Source organism: Dendrobium catenatum, unplaced genomic scaffold (assembly GCF_001605985.2).
Source record: "Dendrobium catenatum unplaced genomic scaffold, ASM160598v2 fragScaff_scaffold_853, whole genome shotgun sequence".
Taxonomy (NCBI): Eukaryota; Viridiplantae; Streptophyta; class Magnoliopsida; order Asparagales; family Orchidaceae; genus Dendrobium; species Dendrobium catenatum.
Genome location: NW_021319315.1, coordinates 264075 through 289787, shown reverse-complemented (window position 1 = coordinate 289787; position 25713 = coordinate 264075). Strand labels below are relative to the sequence as shown.

At 32.8% G+C, this 25713-nt stretch overlaps 1 protein-coding gene and 1 long non-coding RNA gene across 7 annotated transcripts in view; one reads left to right on the top strand and one right to left on the bottom strand.

The window, feature by feature from the left end:
• Positions 1 to 25713, bottom strand: part of LOC110106104 — a 39110-nt gene that overhangs the window by 6284 nt on the left and 7113 nt on the right. For 2 of the 3 annotated variants that reach the window (XR_003701522.1, XR_003701523.1), the window contains exons 2-3: positions 10245 to 10324; positions 9974 to 10083 (exon numbers count right to left, since the gene is read on the bottom strand). This is a non-coding gene — a long non-coding RNA (uncharacterized LOC110106104). Of the gene's footprint in view, positions 1 to 9973; positions 10084 to 10244; positions 10325 to 11815; positions 11955 to 25713 lie in introns of those variants that run through there. The other variant, XR_002304198.2, reaches the window with a different exon arrangement.
• The window catches only part of LOC110106102 (ABC transporter G family member 45), a 40300-nt gene that overhangs the window by 11099 nt on the left and 3488 nt on the right, over positions 1 to 25713 (top strand). For 2 of the 4 annotated variants that reach the window (XM_020835858.2, XM_020835859.2), the window contains exons 4-20: positions 2062 to 2146; positions 2904 to 3063; positions 9086 to 9162; positions 9230 to 9280; positions 9516 to 9606; positions 10011 to 10312; positions 11762 to 12360; positions 12455 to 12615; positions 12722 to 12825; positions 12980 to 13139; positions 13235 to 13398; positions 13688 to 14017; positions 14127 to 14417; positions 15145 to 15228; positions 15299 to 15432; positions 15527 to 15754; positions 15830 to 16001. In XM_020835858.2, coding sequence (XP_020691517.1) covers positions 2062 to 2146; positions 2904 to 3063; positions 9086 to 9162; positions 9230 to 9280; positions 9516 to 9606; positions 10011 to 10312; positions 11762 to 12360; positions 12455 to 12615; positions 12722 to 12825; positions 12980 to 13139; positions 13235 to 13398; positions 13688 to 14017; positions 14127 to 14417; positions 15145 to 15228; positions 15299 to 15432; positions 15527 to 15754; positions 15830 to 16001 — 3193 coding nt within the window. Of the gene's footprint in view, positions 1 to 2061; positions 2147 to 2903; positions 3064 to 8257; positions 8277 to 9085; positions 9163 to 9229; positions 9281 to 9515; positions 9607 to 10010; positions 10313 to 11761; positions 12361 to 12454; positions 12616 to 12721; positions 12826 to 12979; positions 13140 to 13234; positions 13399 to 13687; positions 14018 to 14126; positions 14418 to 15144; positions 15229 to 15298; positions 15433 to 15526; positions 15755 to 15829; positions 16002 to 25713 lie in introns of those variants that run through there. The other 2 variants (XR_003701521.1, XM_020835860.2) reach the window with 2 other exon arrangements.

Below are 25713 nucleotides of genomic sequence, written 5' to 3'. Positions count from 1 at the left end.
AATAGAAAATTACTTGATCAAACCACCTTGTGTTTGAACACTAGTAACAGCTCTTGTATACATATCCTTAATGATATGAATATAAGCATTATTAACTATTTTCTTTTCTAAAACTCTCAAGAGCACTTCTCTAGGAACTTTATCATATGCTTTCACTAAATTAATAAATATCATAAGTAGATCCTTCTTACTCTCTTTGTACTTCTCCATCAAAACTCTCAACAATTGTATAGCTTCCATAGAACCAAACTGATTTTTTAGAAACATTAGTATCACATCATAATCTATGCTTAATTATACTCTCCCATAATTTTAATTATGACACAAGCTTAATTCCTCCAAATTTGTAAACTTTTGTGCATCATCTTTATTCTTAAAAATAAGAATCAACACACTCTTTCTCTACCCATCTGACATCTTTTTAGTCTTCAAAATAATATTAAAGAGTTTATTAAACCAAGAAATTCTATGATCTCCTGAGCATTTTTACACTTCTATTGTAATATCATCGAGCCTATTGCTTTTCCACACTTTATTTTCTTTATCATCGGGTTTACTAATACAACAATAAAAATAAAAATCTTTATTTTCATTTAGGGAGCTAAGGTCACTAAAGTCAATCATTCTCACAATCATTATTAAAAAGTTCATCGAAACATCTCATCCACTGGTATTTATGAAGAAAAATATGTAAGTAAATTCATTTATAATGAATTAAAAAGCTTCTAATCAACATTATATATAATTAACACTTACCAATTCTCTTTAATAGGCATCATAAACATGCTGGTTCTTATTACATTAAAATTGTATAACAAGAACACTAAAATGAATGATAAAACTTAATCGCCTCACTTTGGCCCAACCTACTCTTTCCTTTTACCTGAAATAATAATCATATAGTAATATCCAGCGAGCTATAAAGCCCAGTGTAACAAGCAAGTCTAATATAGAGTAACATATATGGGAATGAAAGCAATATGTATAGCATGCTGATCTTTTGAACTAACAAGGGTAACAACATCCATAGATAAAACTAGCTCGGTGGAATTAACTTACCATGCGTTTAAGCTAACCCATAAACAGTTTAGCTTAAGTCAAGAAAGCATAAGATGGTTTCTAAAAAAATCATTTAGGGGTTGGGTATAATTAAGCTAGTCTTAAGTGCCAACCAAATAGCCCCTAACTTAATCCCCTCTTCCTAATCCCACTTCCTATCCTTCAATCACTCATAAATAAGTAATAGGAATTAGGAAACTATCTATTTCTCCTGTCCCTCCATGCCATTCTTTTTCCTTCTTCGTAATTTTTTGTTGATGCAGGCAATTTTGCAAGCAATACTTTATAGTGTTATTATGTTTAAGCAATGTCCAATACTATAAAAACCGTTCATTTAATTTCTATGCAGTGAAGTATGCCGGAAAGGGGGTACCAATTACCAAAAAATTGTTCGGTAGATACACTTTATACACTAAACTAACTTGAGCTTTTCCCTCACTCCAATTCCCTGTGCCCTGCTATGCTCCAGAATTTAATTTATTAGTGTACACGGAAAGACTGGGAGACCTTATAATGCTATATAAAATAAAAATAATATTATTAATATTAATTTTAAAAAGGTTTTATGAAAAGGAGAAACTTCATCATATTGCTTGATTATCCCTGAAAGATTTTTCCATTGTAGAAACTGTCCATTTGTTCTGGCTAGAGCATATATATATATATATATATATATATAGAAACTATACATGCAAATTAAAAGTCCTAATTTAACAAAAAATATAAGCTACTAACTAAATACTAGCAGCGCAAAAGTTGAGAAAGAAAAAAAGAAAACGTATTCAAGAAACACATCAAAGAACAGATATCTTGTTACCAAATCCAAACGCCACAAAAACTTCATAACCCTGCTAAGAAGAAAAATTAGAATAAACTTTTGGCAAATGAGCAGCATTCCAGAACTATTTAAAAGAGAAGTTTCGTAAGATGAATAGTAGATCATTTCTAGTTCTTAACAGACTTGACGAAATATTTACATGTAAGCTTTAACTCATTTGGCAGGATGACACTAATCCTCGGACCACCAGGTTCAGGAAAATCAACTTTCTTGCGGGCCTTGTCAAAAAAATTAGATCCGGCATTCAAAGTAAGAGACATGTACCCCTGAGCTCTTTTCTAGCACAGTTTCCATCTATGCATCTATTGACAAAACCATTAAAGTATTTTTTAATGCTAAAAGAGGTAGTTCTTGCTTGTTTCATAAATTAGGTTTCAAATCTAAAAGAGTTAACTTTCTTTAGATATTGGACAATCAGAAACTGTCATTTGACAAGTAATTCAATAGAATTTTGCATCCTGGAAGGTATCTTGTTCTTCATTTCATGATGCGAATAATTTTTTTGATTTCAACATACTCATTCATGTAATCATACACTTGTGCATCATTTCATTCGTATGGTTTAAGCACTTAGACCATCCCCAAAAGGAGGTGAATTTTTTGGATTAATAAAGCTAATCCCAATAGTTTGGATAAGATTATTGAAGTTGATGACAATGATCAAACTTAGGCATCGTTTACAATTTTTTGTGAGCACGTGATTTTTTTTTTGTCCTTCAAGTAATTTTCACCACTTTAGGAAGAATATCCATTTATGCTCATCTTGATGTTCCTTGATCAGACCTTTCATAATGATATTTTAAATCCAAGGAACACTAGATGCAACATAGAGATCTTCAATTTCATGCATAATTATAATTTTGATAATGTTTGAAGTCAAATCATCAAATATTGGACTGATTTTTCGCACATAATATCTAACTTTAACTCTTCTGTTGTAGTTTTACTAATTCAGTTGTCCCTTCTTTTTCTAACTCCCAAAAACATGTTCATGGAATGGAAATAGATCAGTGGAAAGGTTACATTCAATGAACAAGAGCTTAAACCTTCTACCTCAGAACAGCTATGCATGTACGTTAGCCAGCATGATCTTCACCATGCAGAGATGACTGTGCGTGATACATTAAATTTCTCCAGCCACATGTTCGGAACTAATAAAGCATTTGGTGAGTGAATTGATCAAGTCTTAATTTTAAAAGTTTTAAGAATCGGTGTTGATTTGACTTGTAATCTGATGTTTTCTTGCTTACATACAAAAGGAAAAAAACAAAGAAAAGAAAATTTAAATCATTTATTCCCTTACAAAAGATGTGGAAAAATATCAAATAAGCAAATAATGATTATTAAATGTTTGTCTTATTCATATAGAGCACAATAAATTGATTTGTTTCATAGCTTTTGCACAATAGCTTTGAGTCGAAGATTTGATCCTGAAACCAAACTCAATCTGAATGGTGGTATGTTGCAGTAGTTTCCCCAAATCAATAAGGAAATGCTAAATTATTGTCAAGAAACCCTAGTTATCTATCATTCTCCTTGACTTCACCAAACTCAATCTTGAGTTTCAAGAAAATGATTGAAGCAATCATACATGGACTTGAATTCAGCAATCATGTCCACATAAGAAAAAGCATGTTCTGACATAACCCTTCACAATTTCAAAAAACAAAAGCCTCTTGATAGAGGCATTTTAAATTTCTAGACGATGCCAATCTTCACCTTGACATCCTTTTCATGACATTTGATCATTTTCTTTTTATAAGTAAAAAAATATTGGAATTTTTTTAATTCAAGTAAAAAAACAATGGTTTGGATTAGTTTGATTCGGTTTAGGGTGGTCTTTTCAATTATGTTTGGTTCAATTTAACACATATTGATGTTAGAAAACAGATTTTCTAGGTTATAAATTTAAGACACTATTTTTTTACTAATGAATCATGATACTTCATTTAAAAATATACTTCAGTTCAGTTTGATTTTATTTGGTTTTTCTATCGATTTATGGAAAACTACTAACCCATATCAAACCATACAGAAGGATCAATTGTTCTGATTTTCGTCAGTTTTTTTGCTGTCTTTTTTTTTTCTTTTCTTTTCTTTTTTGGCCAACCCTAGCATACAGCCAATTCTTACATTTTGGCATATTTGAGCATAGAAACATAGACATGTAAAAAAAGACACCTACATATATATAAGGCACCCACACTAAACAAGTACACGTACACACAGACATGCAGATTGGTATATCAACATGCATATACAAAAAAAGATACACGCAATTAGAGCACACATACAGTCATACATATACATAGCAACATTTTAACATAGGTTATATAATGGAGAGAGAACAAAGGGAGGGAGAGAAAGAGAGAGAATTAGGCTACTCAAATGCATGCTTGTTTCTCATTCCATTTGATTCTAGCTATGAAGATATAAACTAAAATTTTTAAACTCATTGATCATGTATTCACTACTACAACAATAACAACAAGTCAAACAAAATTTTTTATCCCACTGTAGGGCCAGCTACATGATCATGAAATTCACAATTCAAATAAAATTTTTTATATTTACAATAATTTGGTTAGATATCAAACTTATTATAGAAACTAATGTTTATGAAAAAAGAAACAAACAAGAAAATTGTAATGATTAAAGTCAATCATCAAAGCTAAACAATGCAGTTAGTCGCACACAAAAAAATCTGTCCAAATGGACAGTCTAAAAGCCCATTATTATTTTTTCACATCCACTTCACTTCTTAAATCGTATTATGCATGATAGATGGACCATCAAATGATCCAGGAGTTCCCAGAGCTAGATCTCTTTCCAAAATTAGGAAATAATAACAACAGTGTTAGATTGTACTTTGAGATAAAAAAATAACTTTATTCCGGAAGGAAAATTATCAGGATGACACACAATCCAATTAAGTATCCAGAAAATTAACGTCAAACACAAATATACATTATTAAGTAAATAATATAATTATGAGCCTCTATTTCCATTTAATAATTTTGAATGTGTATGAGGTGTTACTTATATCTTTTGCAAATTTTTTACACAATTCCAAGCAATGTTTAGTTTACCAGGTTTTCTCCTTAATGTTTTAACATTAATTCTATCTACTCATCTAACCGGTGCACTCCTATCTTCCATTATCAATACTCTAACCACCTTAGTCCATCTTCGATTATTTTTATTTTTGCTTCAACATGTTTTACTCCCACCATATCTTTAATAAAATCATTTTTTTTATTTATTCATTCTAATTTTAGCATACATCCATCTGAATATTATCAGTTTTGTCAAAATGCCTATGAAATTCATATTTCACAACACTCAAACTCATATAACGTTGCTAGTGACTAGTCTAATAGAAAATTGTAAAAGCTACCTTTAAATCTCAATGAAAATATTGATCACCTTCGAATCTAAAGTATCTTCATTATAATCACTCAGCATCAACTCTCAAAATTTTTTCCACATCTATGTCCCTATATTTTGATAACATATACAATGTAATTAAAATCTCACATTTAGGTGTTACTTGATAATCAAGCTATTTTTACTGAGAATTAATATTTTCATAGTTGGATATAATATTATACTCCAATTATGATCACTAATCCTAAGCCCTTTATCTTCTAAGAAAATGAGATAACATAATAAAGTTTCACAATTTTTCTAAAGTTTTATCTTCTTTACTCACACTCCAAAAGCATCTATGAATATCTTTTACATTGACAAAGTTGAGCCACTATGAAAATCTTTTGTAAGGATCTATAAAAAAGAGAAAGATACTAAGTTAACGTTGACCCTTAATGTAATTCCGCTGTGATACAAAATTACATTTAAAAAGTTGACCCACCATGAATATCTTTTGTATGCATCTATAGAAAAGGTATAGAAAGATCCTAAGTGAATGTTAACCCTTAATGTAATTCAACTATGATACAAAAATAACTAGTCACTCTGCAAATTACATTTACAAAGTTGACCACTATGAATATCTTTTGTAAGCATCTATAGAAAAGGTATAGGATACTAAGTTAACGTTAAACCTAATGTAATTTCACAGTGATACAAAAAATAATTAGTCACTCTACAACTACTGATATGATCAATATTTTATCATATGCACATTTCATCATTAATGCCCACCAATTCAATTCATGTGATATATATATATATATATATATATAAAGAGAGAGAGAGAGAGAGAGAGTCTAAACTTCATTTATTCCTTCATAAATCATCTTAATCATAGATCTTCTAACAACAATATCATCATAATCATCAAATTTTTATCCCACTATATAAGGTAAGCTACATGAATCATTTTCTCTTTAGTGTGTCCTATTAAGAGTCAAATTGTCATTTAAATCTAATAAACAAAAATCATTTCTAATGCTTTCTAACCAAGTTTTTTTGGGTCTACCACTACCTTTCTTAATATAGATCAGATCCAATACATCTACTCTCCTAACAAGATACTCAGAAGACTGGTGCTTTATGTGACTAAACCACCTAAAGCAACTCTCTCTAATCTTATCAGCCACTGGAGCTACTCTAACCTTTTCACGTATATACACATTTTGCATTCTATCTCTAAGTGTAAAGGTACTCATCCACCTAAGCGTCCTCATTTCTGTAACACTTAACTTTATTTTATGCTTCTCTTTTAATGACCCACATTCTGTAACATAAAGCATTGCAGGTCTTACCACCATCTTATAAAATTTTCCCTAAAGTTTTAGGGCACTTTTCTATCACACAACAAGCCCGGTGCATTCCTCCACTTTAACCATTCAACTTGAATTCTACTAGTAATATCCATATCTATTTCACAACCGCTTTTAACAAAAGACCTGAGATATTTAAAATGATAACTCTTTTTAATGACTTGATCACCCAAAGTCACAATCTCACCATTAAATATATTACACTCCATGTATTTAGTTTTAGATATACTCAAATGAAAACCTTTAGACTCTATGGTTGACCTCCATTATTCAAGTTTTCCTTCTACTCCCTCTCTAGTCTTATCAGCAAGAAGAATATCATCAGCAAAAAGCATACATCAGGGCACATCCTCCTGGAAATGTCTAATAAGAACATCCATGACTAGAGCAAAAACAATGAGCTTAAAACTGATCCTTGATGTAGTCCACTTGAAATAGAAAAATACTTGGTCAAACAACCTTGTGTTTGAACACAAGTAACTGCTCTTGCATACATATCCTTAATGAATTGAATATAAGCACTATTAACTTCTTCTTTTTTTCTATAACTCTCCATAACACTTCTCTTGAAACTTTATCATATGCTTTATCTAAATCAATAAATATCATATGCATACCCACTTACTCTCTCTATACTTCACCATTAAACCTCTCAGCAAATGTATAGCTTCCACGGTAGACTTACCCAGCATGAATCCAAACTGATTTGAGAAATCTTAGTATCACATCGCAACATTTACTCAATTACTCTCTCCCATAATTTTAATGAACGACGCATTAACTTAATTCTTCTATAATTTGCAAACTCTTGTGCATCAATTTTATTCTTAAAAAAAGGAACCAACACACTCCTCCACTTATCGGGCCTCTTTTTAGTCTTCAAAATAATATTAAAAAGTTTAGTAAGCCTTTCTAACTTCAATTTTTGGTTTCATCTCCTAAGCATTTTCACACATCTATTGAATATCATCAATTCCAACTGCTTTTCCACACTTCATTTTCTTTAAAGCATTTCTAACTTCAATTTTACTAATACGATGATAAAAAAAAATCTTTATTTTCATTGCAATGTTTCATTAATTCATAGTATGATCCATGAGCTTCAATCCTTTAAAATTATCAAATTCATGCAAATCTTCATATCCTTGTAAAATAGTATTAAAAAGAATTCTTCTCCACTCATTTCAATTCCTTAAAATCTTCGAAATTTCATCAAAAGAAATGTTAACTCTCTCCTATAGTACCCAAATCTCAATGGTTATTTCATCTCAACCCAAAATTTTGACTTCATGCATTTTCTTCAAAGCCACTTCTTCACTTATTTGAATTAATCAATAGTATACTTAATAAATCTGTTCATTTATCTTTTCTAAGAAGATCAACTTCTTAAAACTCTAATTTATTAATTTAAAATAGTTATTACGAAACATGAGAAAGTGTTAAGGTGCATGTCTGTGCGCAAACATCTGAAATAAGTGTGTTTTTTATTTTGTGTAGCAGTTTGCATAGCATTAGCTAGTACAATTTGTACCATGCAGGATAGTTCAAATTCTCTTAAGCTGGTATAACGAGCAAATGGAAGGTGTACATAAATGGTTATTTGAAAGGTCTAGCTGGACGAGAAAAGACACGAGGTAATCTAAAAGTTAGGGATCATTTAACAATGTTCTTAGGTGTCAGTTTCCAAAAGCTATAAGTGCTTGGAAAATTTGTAAATTTATTTTGCAGTCTTCTTGTTTGACATAGCATTGACAACTAAGGAGTATGGTTACTTAAAGAGTTGCTACTACATTATTTAAAAGAAGTCATTTATTTTATTTTGGAGAAAATGATTAAAATGATCCCTTGACTCTTTATGAAAGACCAAAATGGTCCCCAACTATATTAAATGACCATTTTGTTCCCTCAATTCTTTAAAAGAGAAACCTATTTTAGATCTTTTTTAAGGATTTAAGGGACCTAAATGGTCCTTTAATATAATTGGAAATTATTTTGGTCCATAAAAAATTAAAGAACCATTTTGATAATTTTCCCTTCTATTTCGTATAGAGTGATACACCACAAAAAAGGTTGCAATAAAGGTACTAAAGCATAAAAGAGAATATTCATAAAGATCTGTCCAGACTCCAGATTAGTCTTTATTACTTTTACACAACAAAGTACCTCTAACATATATGGCACATTCAGTACGAAAATCTGTAAAATAATCTATTCAAGATATGCTCAAGGAAAAGCTTGAATATAACATAGATCAGCTACCTTAAGTTTCATCTGAAGTTTCATCTCTATACGTGGTAACTAAAATTTGCATCATTTATAGAAATCATTCTTTGCAGAAGTTTTATTTCTCTACATGATAACTAAAATTGACATCATTTACAGAATCATTCTATGTACTAAGCTCTCACAGTCCCAACCTGATTAAAATATTGCATTTATCCAGAGATTTTGAGTGGCGTACCAGGGACAGAAAGGGCATCAACCAATAAATTAGCCCCAGAGATAGATGAACTTCTTGAGGTGGTAACTCGATCAATTTAACTGCTCAGAGTTTAGACTGTTTGACAATTATGCTACTATTGTTCAGGCTACCTCCTGTGGAGAAGGAAGCAACTTGACTACAAATTACATTTTGAAGGTTTCAGCTCCTTATTCTTATTCTAACTACCGAGCACTCACATAGCCAAAAAGTTTTGAAAAAAGTAACAAGTAATTTGTATTGTTTAGTTAAATAAAAAAATCATTAAAGATCATAAAAGACTAAATTGTTTAGTTAAATAAGGAAAGTGGGGAAAACTATCAAACACAATTTGACTGTAGTAATTTGGAATATCTGGTCTTACATGGAACTTTACTATTTTTCCTATCACCAGCTGCTTGGCTTAGAGGACTGTGCCAATATTATTGTAGGAGATGAAATGAGAAGAGGCATTTCAGGAGGACAGAAGAAACGAGTTACCATCGGTAAGTATCTCTTATCTCACTCAATCTTTTACTGCAAATTGATAACTAGAACTAATAAGAACATTCTTGTCTTCTAATCTCAGTAGGCTAAAATTGTAGCACAACTAGAACATTCATACAACTTAGACAATATAATGATACCAGTACTTTCTAGCCCTGAGCATAAGAAAAAATTTGATCATGCAAAGGCACTGCGTGCTAAACTTAACATTCAAACTAGCTTATCATATTATGATCCATAGTTAAAGTTTGTAAGAGATAGAAGCAGCTCATGCAAAGAAAATAAACAAAGAAAAAACATCTTGCTTGAATTAAGAAAAAAATTTAAACCAAGCTTTTGTAGGTTTCACGACAGGAACCATCTCACCTCATTTTGCTTAAGCGAAATATGTGAAATTTTGCAGGAGAAATGCTAATCAGTCTTGCGAGAAGTTTCTTCATGGATGACATATCAACTGGTCTGGATAGCTCCACCACCTACATGATTGTGAAGTTTCTCAGGCAAATAGCACATATAATGGATACCACCATGGTTATTTCCTTAATCCAGCCATCAGCTGAGACGTTTGAGCTATTTGATGACATAATTCTACTATGCAAGGGGCAAATTGTTTATCAAGGTCGTCGAGAGAATATACTTGAGTTTTTTGAGTACATGGGATTTAAATGTCCCGATAGAAAGAACATTGCTGACTTCCTTCAAGAGGTATTCCATAAACTGTATAAACAACCAATTTTACTAAAATCGATGAGAATATCCAAGGCTTCTGTTACAATGATTTTAAGTATGTACTAAAAATGGTACTTTATTTACTGTTAACAGTACCTAAAACCAGAAACATATATTAACCTTCTGAGATTAATAAAATAGCATCTTATTGATAACCTTAACAAGAATTTATTTGACAAATTCAGATTTAGTTTTCCCTTCTTAGACGTGGTTTGACAGTTTGATTAGTAGACGGACTCAGTCAGCCAAATCTTACCACACTAAATGTAGGCATTAATGATACGACCAAGAGAAAGAAAAAAAAAAAGAAGATTAATAGAACGAAAACCATAATTCCCATGACTCCATTCTGCCTTGGGCCTTCAAACCATATGAGTGTGTTGTCTATGCTACCTTCTTCTAAATGACTACCAAGATCTAATAATAGTAGGATTCGGTTGTTTCGTTTTAGAAACAGGTTCCAATTATGTTCTTTTAACTGCTGACCTCAATCTCCTTTTCCATTTTTTAACATTTCTCACTGCACAGAAATACAGTTCTTGAAGTAACTTATACAATGGATATAAGGAACGGCGTGTGGAGCTGGTGGGCTATGTGAAAATTTTCTCTTTTCCCTCCCCACTTCCCCCACTTAGATTCTCCTTTGATTTCTTCCAATGATCCATCATTTGAAAGCTCAACCCATATCAATGCCAGCTTAAGGTTTCCTCACAAAAATACGTGTTGTCCTTAAGTAATTATTATCACTTGCCAAAAGTGCATTTATGACACGTAAGTGTAGATTAACCAAGTTCCCAAACCAGATGCACTCACAAAATTTTAAATAAGCAATTTCCATGCACTAGAAGGTAGACAGAGCGACAGACTAAAGGGTCATAATATATGCATTTTCCTCAAAGATTTATTTCCATCCATTTTACTTGAGTTTCCATATTCGAGTTATTTGTTGCTTGATAAATTTTAAGGGTGTCTGAGAACTCACAGTAATTCTTCACTAGAAGAGTTGATGCTCCATTTAAATCTCATGCGTTCTCATTGTTAGTGACAATTCAAGATAAGATTATGATCTAGCCTTTCTTTAAGCCCAAAGCCTGATCCATACAACAGACTTCAACTGGTTCGATACAAATAATCTAAATGCCACAACAGTTGTCAAGAAAATCATAGTTTCAAGCATATGCTTATAGAAAATAGCTTCCACCTGTTATATCAAATGCCAAATTATCATAAGAAAAGACTCATCAACTTACTCTGAGAAACGAAACTTGAAGTTTCAAGGAGACCATTTGATGAACATCCCAGTTCAAATATTCACATGCACAATAATAGTTTCTTGAAAAGCTCAAATCAACTAAAATTGACAACAAAAAACTTAATTAATTGAACTAACACTTATGAAAATAATTTTTATGAACCTTCATGCAGGTGACCTCAAAAATGGATCAAGAACAGTATTGGAAAGATAACCAAAGGGAATACCAGTATGTTTCGGTTGAAAAATTTGCAGAATCCTTTTGTTGCTATTATCTGGATCAGCACCTTGAAGATAAACAGCATATAATCGGAGGCTACACCAAGAGCGTGAGAACAATTGCAACCAGTGAAAACTACAGAATCTCAAACTGGAAGGTATTTAAAGCATGCTTCTCTAGGGAAGTGTTACTATTGAAAATGAACTCCCCAGTGCATATATTCAAGAGCATACAGATAATGATATTGGCTTTGGTGACCATGACACTTTTTCTTCGAACAAATATGGACCATCACTCAATTGCAGGTGGAAATAAATTCATAGGAGCTATCTTTACTGGCGTAGTGATAGTGAACTTCAATGGAATGACTGAGCTGGCAATGATAGTAAAGAGATTACCTGTCTTCTACAAGCAGAGGGAGCTCATGCTTTTGCCAGGATGGGCTCTTCTTTTTTCAATATATATACTAAGCATTCCATTGACATTGATTGAAACAGGCATATGGACTTCCCTAACATATTTTGTCATTGGTTATGCCCCTTCTGCAACCAGGTATAATATTTGAACATGTAGCCACTACAGTAGCCATTATTGCCGCAAACTAACAAGAGCCTATACATATGGATCCCATCTTTGGTTTTGGCAGGTTTTTTCAACAGTACCTGGCCTTTCTCTCCGTGCACCAAATGTCAATGGGCCTTTTTCGTTTGATTGCTGCTATTGGGAAAACGCAGATGATGGCTAACACACTAGGCACTGCAGCACTTATTTCAATTTACATCCTGGCAGGATTTGTGTTATCCAGAGGTCAGATGATTATGATTTTTCAAGATACAATTGAGCTTGCGTACACATAATCCAGTAAGACATAAAATTGATATGCTGGTTTCTTTTCTAACACTGCTGTAACTAGATGACATCCAACCATGGCTGAAGTGGGGTTATTGGTCATCTCCTCTAACATATGGTCAGAATGCAGTAGCACTAAATGAATTTTTAGATGAAAGGTGGAACAAGGTAAAACTACTCTCTAGATGTTTGCCAAGAATAACAGAATTCTTGTGAAAAATGATCTACGATATGTTGATCATTGAAACTCAAACTTATCTAAAGCCTAAAAATGGCAAGGCAACACTAACAGGTTCCATTCATTTTTATCTTTTTTCGACAGAAAATGTATGACAACAGCAATGAAACTATCGGTGAGGTTTTTCTCAGATCAAGAGGGCTTCTCACGCAGTGGCACTGGTATTGGATTTCTATAGGCGCACTAGCTGGCTTCTCATTAATCTTTAACATTCTTACAATCTTTGCCTTGGAATATAGCAACAGTGAGTAATCACTCAACATTATGTAAAAGCATCACAAGGATTTTGAAGAAACGTCATCCAAGAAATGAACTAACTATTAATCTTCTGAACAACAGACCCGTACAAGCATAAAGTTACTGCTAGTACTGAAGTTGCGGATCTGCAGCTTAACGGGAAAGATAATGAACAACAAGGAGATGGAAGAGTATCAACTCCTTTGCCTTTTCAGCCACTGAACCTTGTATTCCAACACATCAGCTATTATGTAGACATGCCAAAAGTAAATAATCTACACTTAGAAATTTTATTTCAGTGGGTTACTGATATATATCCTAGTAGTAGAACTATCTTCAAAATCAAGCTAAGATTTAAGTTCTAACAAACTTTGTGTCATATTAATGGCAGGAAACCTGATGGTAGAGATAGGCTATTAATAGGATTTCATATCAGTTACTAACTGATAATTTCCCCTTCCAGTTTAATACCATTAAACAAAAAATCTGTCCTTCAATCTAAATAAATACTCAAAAGAAGCGTCTCAAGCAATGCATTTAATATGTTATGATCAGGGAATGAAGAAAGATGGGAATGGCAAAAGGCTTCAACTTCTAAGGGACGTCAGTGGCGCTTTCAGGCCAGGCATTCTAACAGCACTAATGGGGATCACAGGTGCAGGGAAAACAACATTGCTAGATGTTTTGGCCGGAAGAAAAACTGGGGGATACATTGAAGGAAATATTAGCATATCTGGTTACCCGAAAAAACAAGAGGCATTTGCTCGGATCTCGGGTTACTGTGAACAGACGGATATTCACTCGCCATTTCTCACAGTTCATGAATCTCTACACTTGTCTGCATGGCTGCGACTACCTTCTCATGTTGAACAGCATGACAGAAATGTAAGACGTCATACTCTCCTTTATCCTACCTTTCTAAGAACATCAATTGTTAATCACGTACTAGTGAAACAAATACGCTCAACCAGCTGCCATGTTTTCTTCTCCTTAGATGTTTGTGGAAGAAGTCATGTGCTTGGTTGAACTACTGCCTCTGAAGAAAGCCATTGTAGGCCTTCCTGGAGCCCATGGTCTATCAGCTGAACAGAGGAAAAGGCTTTCAATTGCGGTGGAGTTGGTTGCCAGTCCTTCCATTATTTTCATGGATGAGCCCACAACAGGTTTGGATGCTCGGGCCGCAGCAATTGTCATGAGGACTGTCAGAAAAACAGTAGACACTGGACGAACTGTTGTCTGCACTATCCACCAACCAAGCATAGAAATATTTGAAGCTTTTGATGAGGTATGCATGAAAATCATCATCTCTAGGCAAAAGTAGCAAAATACATACACAAGACTTAGTAAATATGATAAGATGAATTTAAAAGAAGGTTTAAAAACTTGGAAATATCACCAGAACATTCACCATCCATAAAAATTTCCAATAAGAATATGTTCATCTCTTACAAAAAAAGTTTTTGAGAAGTTTTACGAGAAATAAACGATGAATTCTGCAACTAGATAGAATGTCTCTGTCCTTTATTATGCTATATCAATTCCATGATAAAAAAATTCAGCCAAAACAAAGGGCACCTCCCATTAAAATGGAATATACGTTGGTAGGTGACAAAACACTACCAGTTTATAATTTATCTTGGTTTGTTGGCTTTTTCAAATTAGTTGAAACAATGTTTCCTTTATCCTACGGAAGAGTTCAGATAAAAATATAAGACGATAGTTAAATTTATAAGAAGTTTTTTGGAAGAGGTACATTTTGACATTTTCTTCAACTAGCAGGACAAAGGTTTAAATCAGCCTTGCCAACTCCTATTTTCTTATATTTAAGAATGCCATGATGAAAAAAAAAACTATTTCTAGCTATTAAACTAAACTTTGTGCAGTGTTCACAATTTATTAACTAAACTCTCAAAAGAAGATTGAGAATTCTTTGAACTTCCCGAATACGAGATAAATGTCTGGAGGATGGTTGAAGCAAAACACTATTTTATATCATAAATTTCATCATGCAGTTACTGCTAATGAAAAGCGGTGGGCAGCTTATATACAGTGGACCCCTTGGTCCATTTTCTCAGACAATGATCAACTACTTCGAGGTAAAATTCATCTTTTTCTTTGTTATTGCATATGATTAAACGTGATTAGTTAACGCTCATTCTGAGGCAGGCCATCCCAGGAGTAGCCAAGATCAGAAAAGATCAAAATCCAGCAACATGGATGTTAGATATCACATCAACAATCATTGAATATAATCAACGCATAGACTATGCAGGCATCTACCGTAACTCTTCTCTATACAGGTAAGTCGATGACAAAAGAATCCTCAACAACTAAAGATTTAAAACAATAGCAAATCTCCTGCTTAATTAATTTGATGATAAATCAATATATCAGAGACAACATGGAGATGGTTGAGGATTTGAGTAAAAGGCGACCAAATCTTGAGGAACCACATTTCCTCACAACTTGTCGATTGAGCTTCAAAGTACAGTGTTTAGCATGCTTGTGGAAACAAAATAGATCATATTGGAAAAATCCAGAACACAATATTGTGCGTTTCGCTACCACTGTCACAACTTCATTACTTTTTGGTGTAGTCTTTTGGCAGATAGGCTCAAAAATGTGAGTTCACAAATTTGTTATACATCACTATATTTGTGATGTTATTTTCTCATAGTCCTGAGCATTAAATAACAGGACAAAGGAACAAGATATCTTCAACGTTCTAGGAATCATGTATGGGTCAGCATTATTTTTAGGCTTCGCAAATGCCAGTATAGTGCAGCCTGTTGTGGGAACAGAAAGAACTGTACTATATCGAGAAAGAGCAGCTGGAATGTATTCAACTCTGCCTTCTGCAATTGCTCAGGTAGTTTCCTCTTACTCTTAAAATATATTTTCAGCAATTCTGGACAATTATTGACAGCAAATTAATCAAGAGAAGAAAAGGTTTCTTTCATATGCAACTAATGCTTTCAGCAAGTGACAGATTATTAACCCATTTCAAGAATTAAAATTTTCAGTACATCGACTAATTTGCCAATTTTCCAGACAAACTTTTTCAGATTTATGAGTAAGCTGAAGAACGATCTATGTATTTAAACCCAGTATATACAAGTAGACTCCTAAAATGGATCTTACTAAATTGGTTAGATGACACTGATTTAAGTTTCAAAATAATAGAAAATGAAGGTAGGAAACGCAATTCAATATATTTAAATTTAAGCCATACATGGAGAAGGTTTTCCTCAGCAAACATGCAATGTGTATGCCATCCTAGGTACGCCATGATCAAACTAGGATTGCATGCACAAAATGTTCTTCTTTTCCTTTTTTTCGGTATGGGAGAGTAGAAAGCTGTTCCATTTTTCATCACAAATGAAATAAAAGAAACAGCCAAAGCAAGTCCTACGTAACCAAAAACACAGTTGACTTTAAAATCCCATATTTCCACTTTCTAGAAAGTTACAATGAACCAACAACCTTCTTTTGTATCACACTTTTTGTTTATTCACCAATCTCTTATACCTTTTAGGCTGAATTTGGGTGAGGGAATTGCCGTGGGGGTTGGGAGGGAGTGGCGTTTAAGAGTAGGAGACAATGAGTGGGGAAAGTAAAGGTCAGAGCAGAGTTCATAGGGACATTTGTAGAAGCATTTTCCCTTACGAACTGAACTTGCCATTGCAATAGGAAACAACTTTTCTTTCTAACAGTTGCATTTTGGTGATTACAATTTGTTTAGCTTGACTCTATTCTATCATACAAACTTTCACTGACAACATGGAAAAATTCAACTTTTGCATATTTTATGATGCAGAATAAAAAGAACTAAACTACCTTAACCAAATAGGAATCCACGTAAATTTAGACGTACTTATCTCATGACAAAAACACTCAGGAAATTATAATTTATTAAAAAGAGATGAAAGTTTAAGATTCGTTCGTCATAAATCATAGGAGAATTTAGCAAACAAGCAAAATTTTGGAGAAAGATAATTACTAAAGTACAAGCATCTGACCAAATTTATCAAATATACAAGTTTAGCAAGCTAATACTTTTTTATAAGACTAAAACAAGTACGTGATGAATAGGGCAGGGGAAGCAGAAAGTAGGTACTTATAAACTGGAAATCAACTTCACCAACAGAACTGTCATGATTTTGACTCTCCAAACACAAGGAAATCCTTCACCTTGCTATGTGAAAAACAAAAGCACGAGCAGAGCACAATTACTTTCTTTCATTTAACATGCTTTCAAATTACGAAATAAACTATTATTTATAGGCTTAGAAAGCAAATACAAGCAATCACAAAACTTAAATGAAAAGGAGAGGGAAAGGAGCGGGGTTCAAGGGAGGGGATTCTAGGTTTTGCTTTAAATGGCAATGGAAGCCCCTAAGGTTTCTTAAATGGAGGAAGAAGAGGACCAAAATGGTTCATTGACTGTTTATGAAAGACCAAAATAATCCCCAACTATATTAAAGGACCATTTTGATTCCTCAACTCTTTAAAGAGGAATCAAAATAATCCCACCATGACACTATTTTGATTGCTTTTCAAAAACTTGAGAGATCAAAATAGTCATTTATTATAGTTGAGGATTATTTTAGTCCTTCATAAAGAGTCAAGAGATCATTTTGGTTCTTTTCTCTAAATGATGGTGGAATAGGCTTTGTTTTGTACAATTTAAGCTTTTTTATTTTTGTTTTTAAAAGCTTCTTTCTCAGCCACAGTTTCAAAAATGTGTTTCTAAAAATAGTTTTTAAAGGCAAAAGTTTGAAATAGTAATGAAAAAAGTTATCTTCCAAACACATTATATTTTACTGACTGTTTTTTTGTTTACCACAAAAGAAATTGAAAATCTAACACTGCCGTTGTCAAGTCCCAAGTCCCAGATGAGAAAAGTGGAAGGTTGCGTTAGGTAGTTGACAGCCAGCGTAAAACTTGTCGAATATTAATGACATGAATCCTTTAAGAAATTGTGTTAATGCTAGGGCGTTCCTGGAAGCGACGCGCTGTATGGCCTGAATACAGTGATAAGTGTGCAAGGGCTGCTGCACCGGCGCCCCGGTGCAGTGTTAAATAGGCAAGGGTTCCCACATCAAGGACGAATGTGGGCAAAGAAGCTAGTCCATGATACTAAAAAATATGAAATTAAAATTAGGATAGAAACTTGGAATATAGGTTTCCTTACAGGAAAATTAATGAAATTAATAGATATTATGATTCATAAGAAATTAAATATTTTGTGCATTCAGGAAACTAAATGGGTTGGAGAGAAGGCTAAAGAAATTGATAGTTTAGGATTTAAACTTTGGTATTCGGGAAAGAGTCGTACTAGAAATGGTGTAGGTGTTATTATAGATAAGAATTTGAAAGATAATGTTATAAAAATTAATAGGATTGGATATAGAATTATAGTTTTAAAGATTATTGTTGATGCTAAGATTGTTAATATTATAAGTGCTTATGGTCCTCAAGTAGGTTTGGGTATGAGTTCTGAATTAAATTTTTGGAATGACTTAGAAGAATTAATACAAAAGATACATCTTGAAAAAAGAGTTTTTATTAGAGGAGATTTAAATGGACATGTTGGTAGAGAGGTAGATGATTTTAAAAGCATTCATGGTGGTCATGGGTTTGAAACGACAAATGAATGTGGCAAGATCATATTAGATTTTTGTTTAGCTTATAATTTTGAATTGTTAATATTTTTTTAAGAAAAAGAAGGAGCATCTCATCACTTATAAAAATGGATATAGTACAACTCAAATTCACTATTTTCCTATAAGAAAATTAGATCGTTTAAATTGCAAAGATTGTAAAGTTATTCATAGTGAAAATTTATGTACCCAACATCGATTATTAGTTTTGGACTTTAAGATAAAAGGACAGAAAATAAAAAATAAAGTAAAACGATATTCTAGGATTAGATTGGGGCATTTAAAGAATATTAACAAAAATATTTTTGTAAGTAAGATTTTAGATCTTAAGATTTTGTGTGCGAATGAGGATACTAATATTTTGTGAGAAAAAGTGACTAGTGATATTAAGAATATTGCAAAAGATGTGCTTGGAGTATCAATGGGAAAAGCTCATAATAATAAAAATAATTGGTGGTAGAATCCAAATGTGCAAAAAAAGATTAAAAATAATAAAATTTATTATAAAAATTAGTTTAATTCTAAAAATTTTGATAATTGGGAAAGATATAAAGAGGCTCATAAGGAATCTAAGAAAGCAATATGCGATGCAAAGACCTAAGCTTTTAGTGATTTATACAATAGATTAGATACTAAGGAGGGAGAAAGATATATGTATAAATTAGCCAAACAAAGAGATAGGAATAGCAAGGATTTAGTTCAAGTGAAGTGCATTAAGGATGAAGATCAAAAAATACTTTTCTTAGAAGATGATATTCAACAAAGGTAGATGAGTATTTTGCTAAATTTTTTAATGAAGATTGTGAAAATAAAATTAACTGTAGTGACTTTAGCACCCTAAATAACAATAAAGATTTCTATTTTTATTTGTATATTAGTAAAATCGAAGTTAGAGAGGCTTTAAAGAAAATAAAGGGTGAAAAAGCAATTGGACCTGATGATATTCCAATAGAGGTGTGGAAATGCTTAGGAGATGAAGGAATTTCTTGGATTACTAAATTTTTTAATACTATTTTGAAGGCTAAAAAGATCCCAGATGAGTGGAGAATGAGTGTGTTAATTCCTATTTTTAAGATAAAGGTGTTGCACAAGGTTGTATGAATTATAGAGAAATTAAGTTAATATGTCATACTATAAAACTTGGATGTTCTCACTAGACATTTGCAAGAGGATGTACCTTGGTGCATGCTTTTTGTTGATGATATTCTTCTTGTTGATAAGACTATAGAGGGACTTGAAGGTAAACTTGAATTATGGAAGTCAACCTTAGAGTCTAAAGGTTTTCGCTTGAGTAGATCTAAAACAAAATAAATTGAGTATAATTTTAGTAGTAATAGACCTAGTATGGGGATTGTGACTTTGGGTGATCAAGTCATTAATAAGAGTACACATTTAGATATCTTGAATCTATTGTTTAGAGTGATGGTGAAATAGAGGGTGATATTATCAGCAGAATTCAAGTTGGATGGTTGAAGTGGAGGAATGCATCGGGCATGTTGTGTGATAGAAAAGTACCCCTCAAACTTAAGGGAAAATTCTATAAGATGGTGGTGAGGCCTGCAATGCTTTATGGTGCCAAATGTTGGCCATTAAAAGAGAAGCATAATACTAAGTTAAGTGTGGCAGAGATGAGGATGCTCAGGTGGATGAGTGGCTTTACCCTTAAAGATTGGATATGAAATGAGCATATATGTGATAAGATTGGAGTAGCTCCAGTAGAAGATAAGATTAAAGAGAGTCGCCTTAGATGGTTTGGTCACATAAAACGGCGGCATTCCGATGACCCGATTAGGAGAGTAGAGGTATTAGATTTGACTTATGTTAAGAAAGGTAGATGCAGACCTAAAAAGACTTGGTTAGAAAATATTATGAATGACCTTTCTTTATTATATTTAAACGAAAAATTTGACTTTTAATATAACACAATGGAGGAAAAGGATTCATGTAGCCAACCCCACGTAGTGGGATAAAGGCTTGATGTTATTGTTGTTGTTGTTGAAAAGAAATAAAAAATCTAATCCAAACACATTATTTTTTCCAGACAACCTTGCATGTGGAGGTGGCAAACATCTAATAACAACAACCCATAACCCAACCAAACATGTGACCCATCATTACAAAATAATTCATATCTAATTTTGACACTAACACAAACATAAAATCCTCATTATACATTATAAAAATTCTCAAATACATAAAGGTGGTCTTAACTATAACAAATCTAGATAAGACTCAATGACACAATGTGTCACGACTCGGCACGGATACTCAAACTAATGAGGCGGAAACTGACGATCGGACGGTTAAGGCAATTACTATTCTTACTTATAATAATAAATTCTAACATTTCACAATCACTGAAGAGCCACTAATAAAATTTTTCACAAATACTTAACATTTGCATAAATCATAAATTACCTACTTGCATTTGTACGCCTTCTTCTGCATATGTATTCCTCTTCTCTTTTAGTCATTTCTATTTCTCTGGAGACTTAGCTGAAAGTTTAGTTGAATAGGTTGAACTTACAAAGTAAATTCAGTGAGTAATCTTTCTATATATAATACTTAAACATATATAAAAATACAATGCATGATCTCTTTCTCATTTCTTATACAAGATTAAAACATATATAACATTTGATATATGTATATTTAAATACATATATTTTTTATATCATTTTCCATTTCATTCACACATTTCTTCGTACCTTTCACATATATTTCAACATTTATTCCTTTTCTAATTCATTTAGTACATGAGCACCTTCTAAATGTACCAATAAAGGTACAACCATTTCCATTTCTATTTAATGTGCATGGGTACATTATTTCCTCGTCCAGTATCATACGGGGGTGACTCATGTAATTTGCATGCATATCATTTTTCCTTTTTCATTTATTCTCATTTATTCATTTATGCTTTTAGTTATAATTTATATCATTTTCTTTTCTCATTCTTTACTTGAATTATATATATATATATATATATATATGCACATTAATATTGTGGACTCGGATAGTAGCCTACAACATGTAAATAACGATGAAATTATATCCCCCACTTTTCATCAGTAATATCAATATTTCCTTATAGTTATCCTCTTCTCCTTCTAAATTGTGGGAAATATGCTCTTTTGCTCCATCTTACAGTATATATACCTTCTCACCATCAATCATCCTCAATAATTGCATCAGTGGCCTAGTTTTTGTCGTAGCATATAGTGCACTCTCTCAGTCTCTCAGAATCTATCATTCAGAATAATTTTCTTAACCTCTTTTCTCTCAGCTTTTTTTGCCCAAGCACAACTCAACCACTTGGTCAAAGTAAACATAGCATCTAAAGATTATTTTGCCTCGAACATACTCTACAATGTCAGATAAGTTGTGACAAATCATGTTGAACCACACCTTATGATTTGTACGTTTGAGAACTTTCTCATCAATGTCAAAACTTAAGAATGATTATATATAAATTTGTTGATATTTTAACTTAGTACATTCTCATGTTGTGTCAACTCTCCAAATTTCTCAAGAATCAAATCTATATAATGTGTGGCACATAGTATCCAATATAAGTGCCTCCTCTTCTCATTAATTTTGTATTTGCCTCCCTATAAGCACTGGTATTCTTTATCACTACTTGAACCACTAAGTGCTCCCCTATCTCTTCAACAATGTCAAATAATTAAAAAAGATACTCAATATCCTTTACTTGGTCAGATGACACAATAAACTTTAAGAAAATTGTCATATGATTATTTATTAGCATATTAATAAAAATTATGTTTCTTATATCTGACTATCCTCAAACATGATAGTAACATCAGTATGGCTTCATGCCCTCTTAATTTCTTCAATGATTTTTTTAGAGTTGGTCGGGTCCTTCAAAACCCATATTATCAAATCATACATTAATGGGGATTTCAAGCTTCGCCAATAAGCACCAATGGAACGGATTTTGTTATAATAGGAGGTGGAGGTTGCAACATTAAATGGGATAGCACTCTTATAAGAGAATCAGCCTATATTCATACATAGACATGTGTGTGTTTTCCTAGCAATCTCCAGGGATAACTTCTACGAAACAAAAGGTCTATCACCCTGTCTATCATTTTCTATAATGATCCATGGCATAGCACCTCTACTAGACATGGGTGGCAATGAGGATAATGAATCCCGACCACAACACTTGCTCCCATAATGCGAGCCAATATCAACTACCAATCAAAATGTCGTTGTGCTAGATGCTTCGGCATCATTGAATTAGTCAAGTATAATCTGATTTCTTCCTTAACTGTTTCTGACAATGTAGCACATAGTGCCACATTCTTATGAGAGCCGGATAGGTGTTCCTTCATTATTGTTACCCCACCTTATCACAATAATTGCATTTTAAATATACATAAGTTTTTCCATTGTCTCCCACATCAACTTGTATTTTAGGTTTCCAGAACGAATCTTTCCTATGACCCGACGTGAAGTTTTCCTTGCTTCTAATCATTCTCCACGAAACCCTAGAATTGAACAATTGATTCAAGCTTGAGAGCAATACAACTTTGAAAAAATTAAACTACCAAACTCATCCATTTAATTAAATTTAAGTAATTCAAATAAAAAAAATCATGAAAATTTTTTAAATTGGAAGAATACATGGAGAACAAATAAACTTGGTTAACGGAAGAGAAGGAGGTGGTCGCAGCGCTTGGCTCGCACGGGCTTGCAGATGTCAGCGGGGGGGTACTTCGGTTGCTTGAAGGCACGGCTTGCACCAGACGGAATATGCATGCTTTTGTGAGGTAACGGTTTCTAAAGTTGACTCTCGAAAGTGTGCGTTCAACAATTAGAATAGGGTAAATATTTTATATTTAATAAAAAAAATTAAACACATGAAGCATATGTCTCACGCCAAAGAGGCAAGTCATGTCTTGAGGCACACCTCATAAGGATGACTCGAGGCATTTTTTAGCATAATTGCATTAAGGAGCCTCTAGTATTGCACAATTTTAAATATTGATCACTGCAAAATGTTATAGAATACTCACTCACACAACAACCAAAGCCCCAACAACAACAAAGGCCCAAAATAGTAACTAACGACCAAACAATAAATAACAAATAACTGGTAAAGAATCATCTCACACTACGATATCTATAACCAACAAACAAAACCAGAAATCAAACTATTGGAAACCAAAAACGTGACAACAACACAACTAGGAGCAAAATCATGAAAACATAACACTTCATGTCACTGCCCAACAATAGGATCATTGTCCCCAAAAGTCACAACAAAGAACATAACTTTAAAGCCTAGCTAGATGCCAAGCCCCAATCAACAATAATCAAATTAAAGGCTCAAATAGAAAACCATAGAGAACCACAATTAAATTAAGGAACAAGCATCTAAACCAACGCAAGGAATTGAACCAATACAAGCATGACTTATTTTTTATAAGGATCATCATAAGCATATTTACACTAGCATATAGAAAAACCAATAAAATGAAATGAACTATAGTAACATCAAAACTTACATTGCCCATTTACATCATTGCGCCCTCATATGCGTTATATAATCTTTGATAATTCTTACTTACGGAATAATATGTATTTTAGAAAAAAAATAAAAAAAATGTGAATATGCAAAAAAAAGTGAAAGTAATATGTAATCCATAAGTAAACTACACCGCCAACAATAAGAGTGCATGTCAGGGATTCATAAACTTATTCATTTAAGTGACTACAAAAACACCAATCATTCTAACACGAGCCAAGCAACAAAAGAAAAATAAGGGCACAAAGAGATTCCATCATTAATAAATGACAACTCCAACTTACAACAAACCTCATGCTTAGCATAACAAGACCAACAAAAAAGAAAGAAAGAAAGAAACAACCTCTTGGAGACCAACAAACAAGAAAGAAAGAAAGAAACAACCTCTTGGAGAAAAGAAAGATGAGAATGACTAACTATTCAGCAAAAGTAAGTTTTTCTCCCAAGAAGCATCATTTTTTTACGCTAACCCATGTTTCAAAGCATCTAGACCTTTCGCCATATGGAGGACTAATAGCCAACTACTAAGATCAAGTTGAAGAGAGAGATGCCCCACATCTTTAACTTGGTTTTTTGGAGCAAACAATATAAAAGTGGAGTAATGATTAGGAGGCCTTTCCTTTATTAGGTCAAGCTAGTACTCAGCAGGCTATTGATGAATTAGTGGATGGTTCACTACAATTGCTTTAACCAAAATCAAGTAAGTGAGCTATAAACACTTTGCAGATTCAGATTAGTCCACATTAAATCAAAAAGAACCTAATTAAGCAAAAAGGCTAGATCCTCAAGCTATAAGCCACAAAACAAAGAATGAACCACCAGTCCACCACTTGTCAATTCATGACACGAGGTGGCCAAAATTCCCTTTTATTTCCTATGTCAGCCAAATCTAGGAGAGATATAAAATTAGGCATCTTAACACTCGTCCTTATCCTTTTTGCTTGGTTCCTCCTAAATAATTGTATTATAATCTTTTAGAATTTTTTTTTATTATACTTCAAATAAATCCTTTATTTAAAAGCTAGGATAAGGACCATATTATCAAGAAATAGAGATCATTAGGATGTAATCTTCACAGCATGGAATTAAGTTGCAAATACATTTTGATAATTTTAGCAACCAACCACACAATGCAAGGAACAATCACGAGAAACCAATGAAAAAACAAGAGTTTAAGCAATTGCAAGTGGAGATTCATCATCAAAAGTAAGTTTTTAGCATAAATGATTACTTTAGAATCATTTTATCCATTTCATGTTCATCTTCATTTGGCACAATTGCATTAATCAGAGTATTTAGTAACATAACAAAAGACTTTCAAGAAACTCCTTCATTATGCAAGTAAAAAAACCATGCTCAATGAT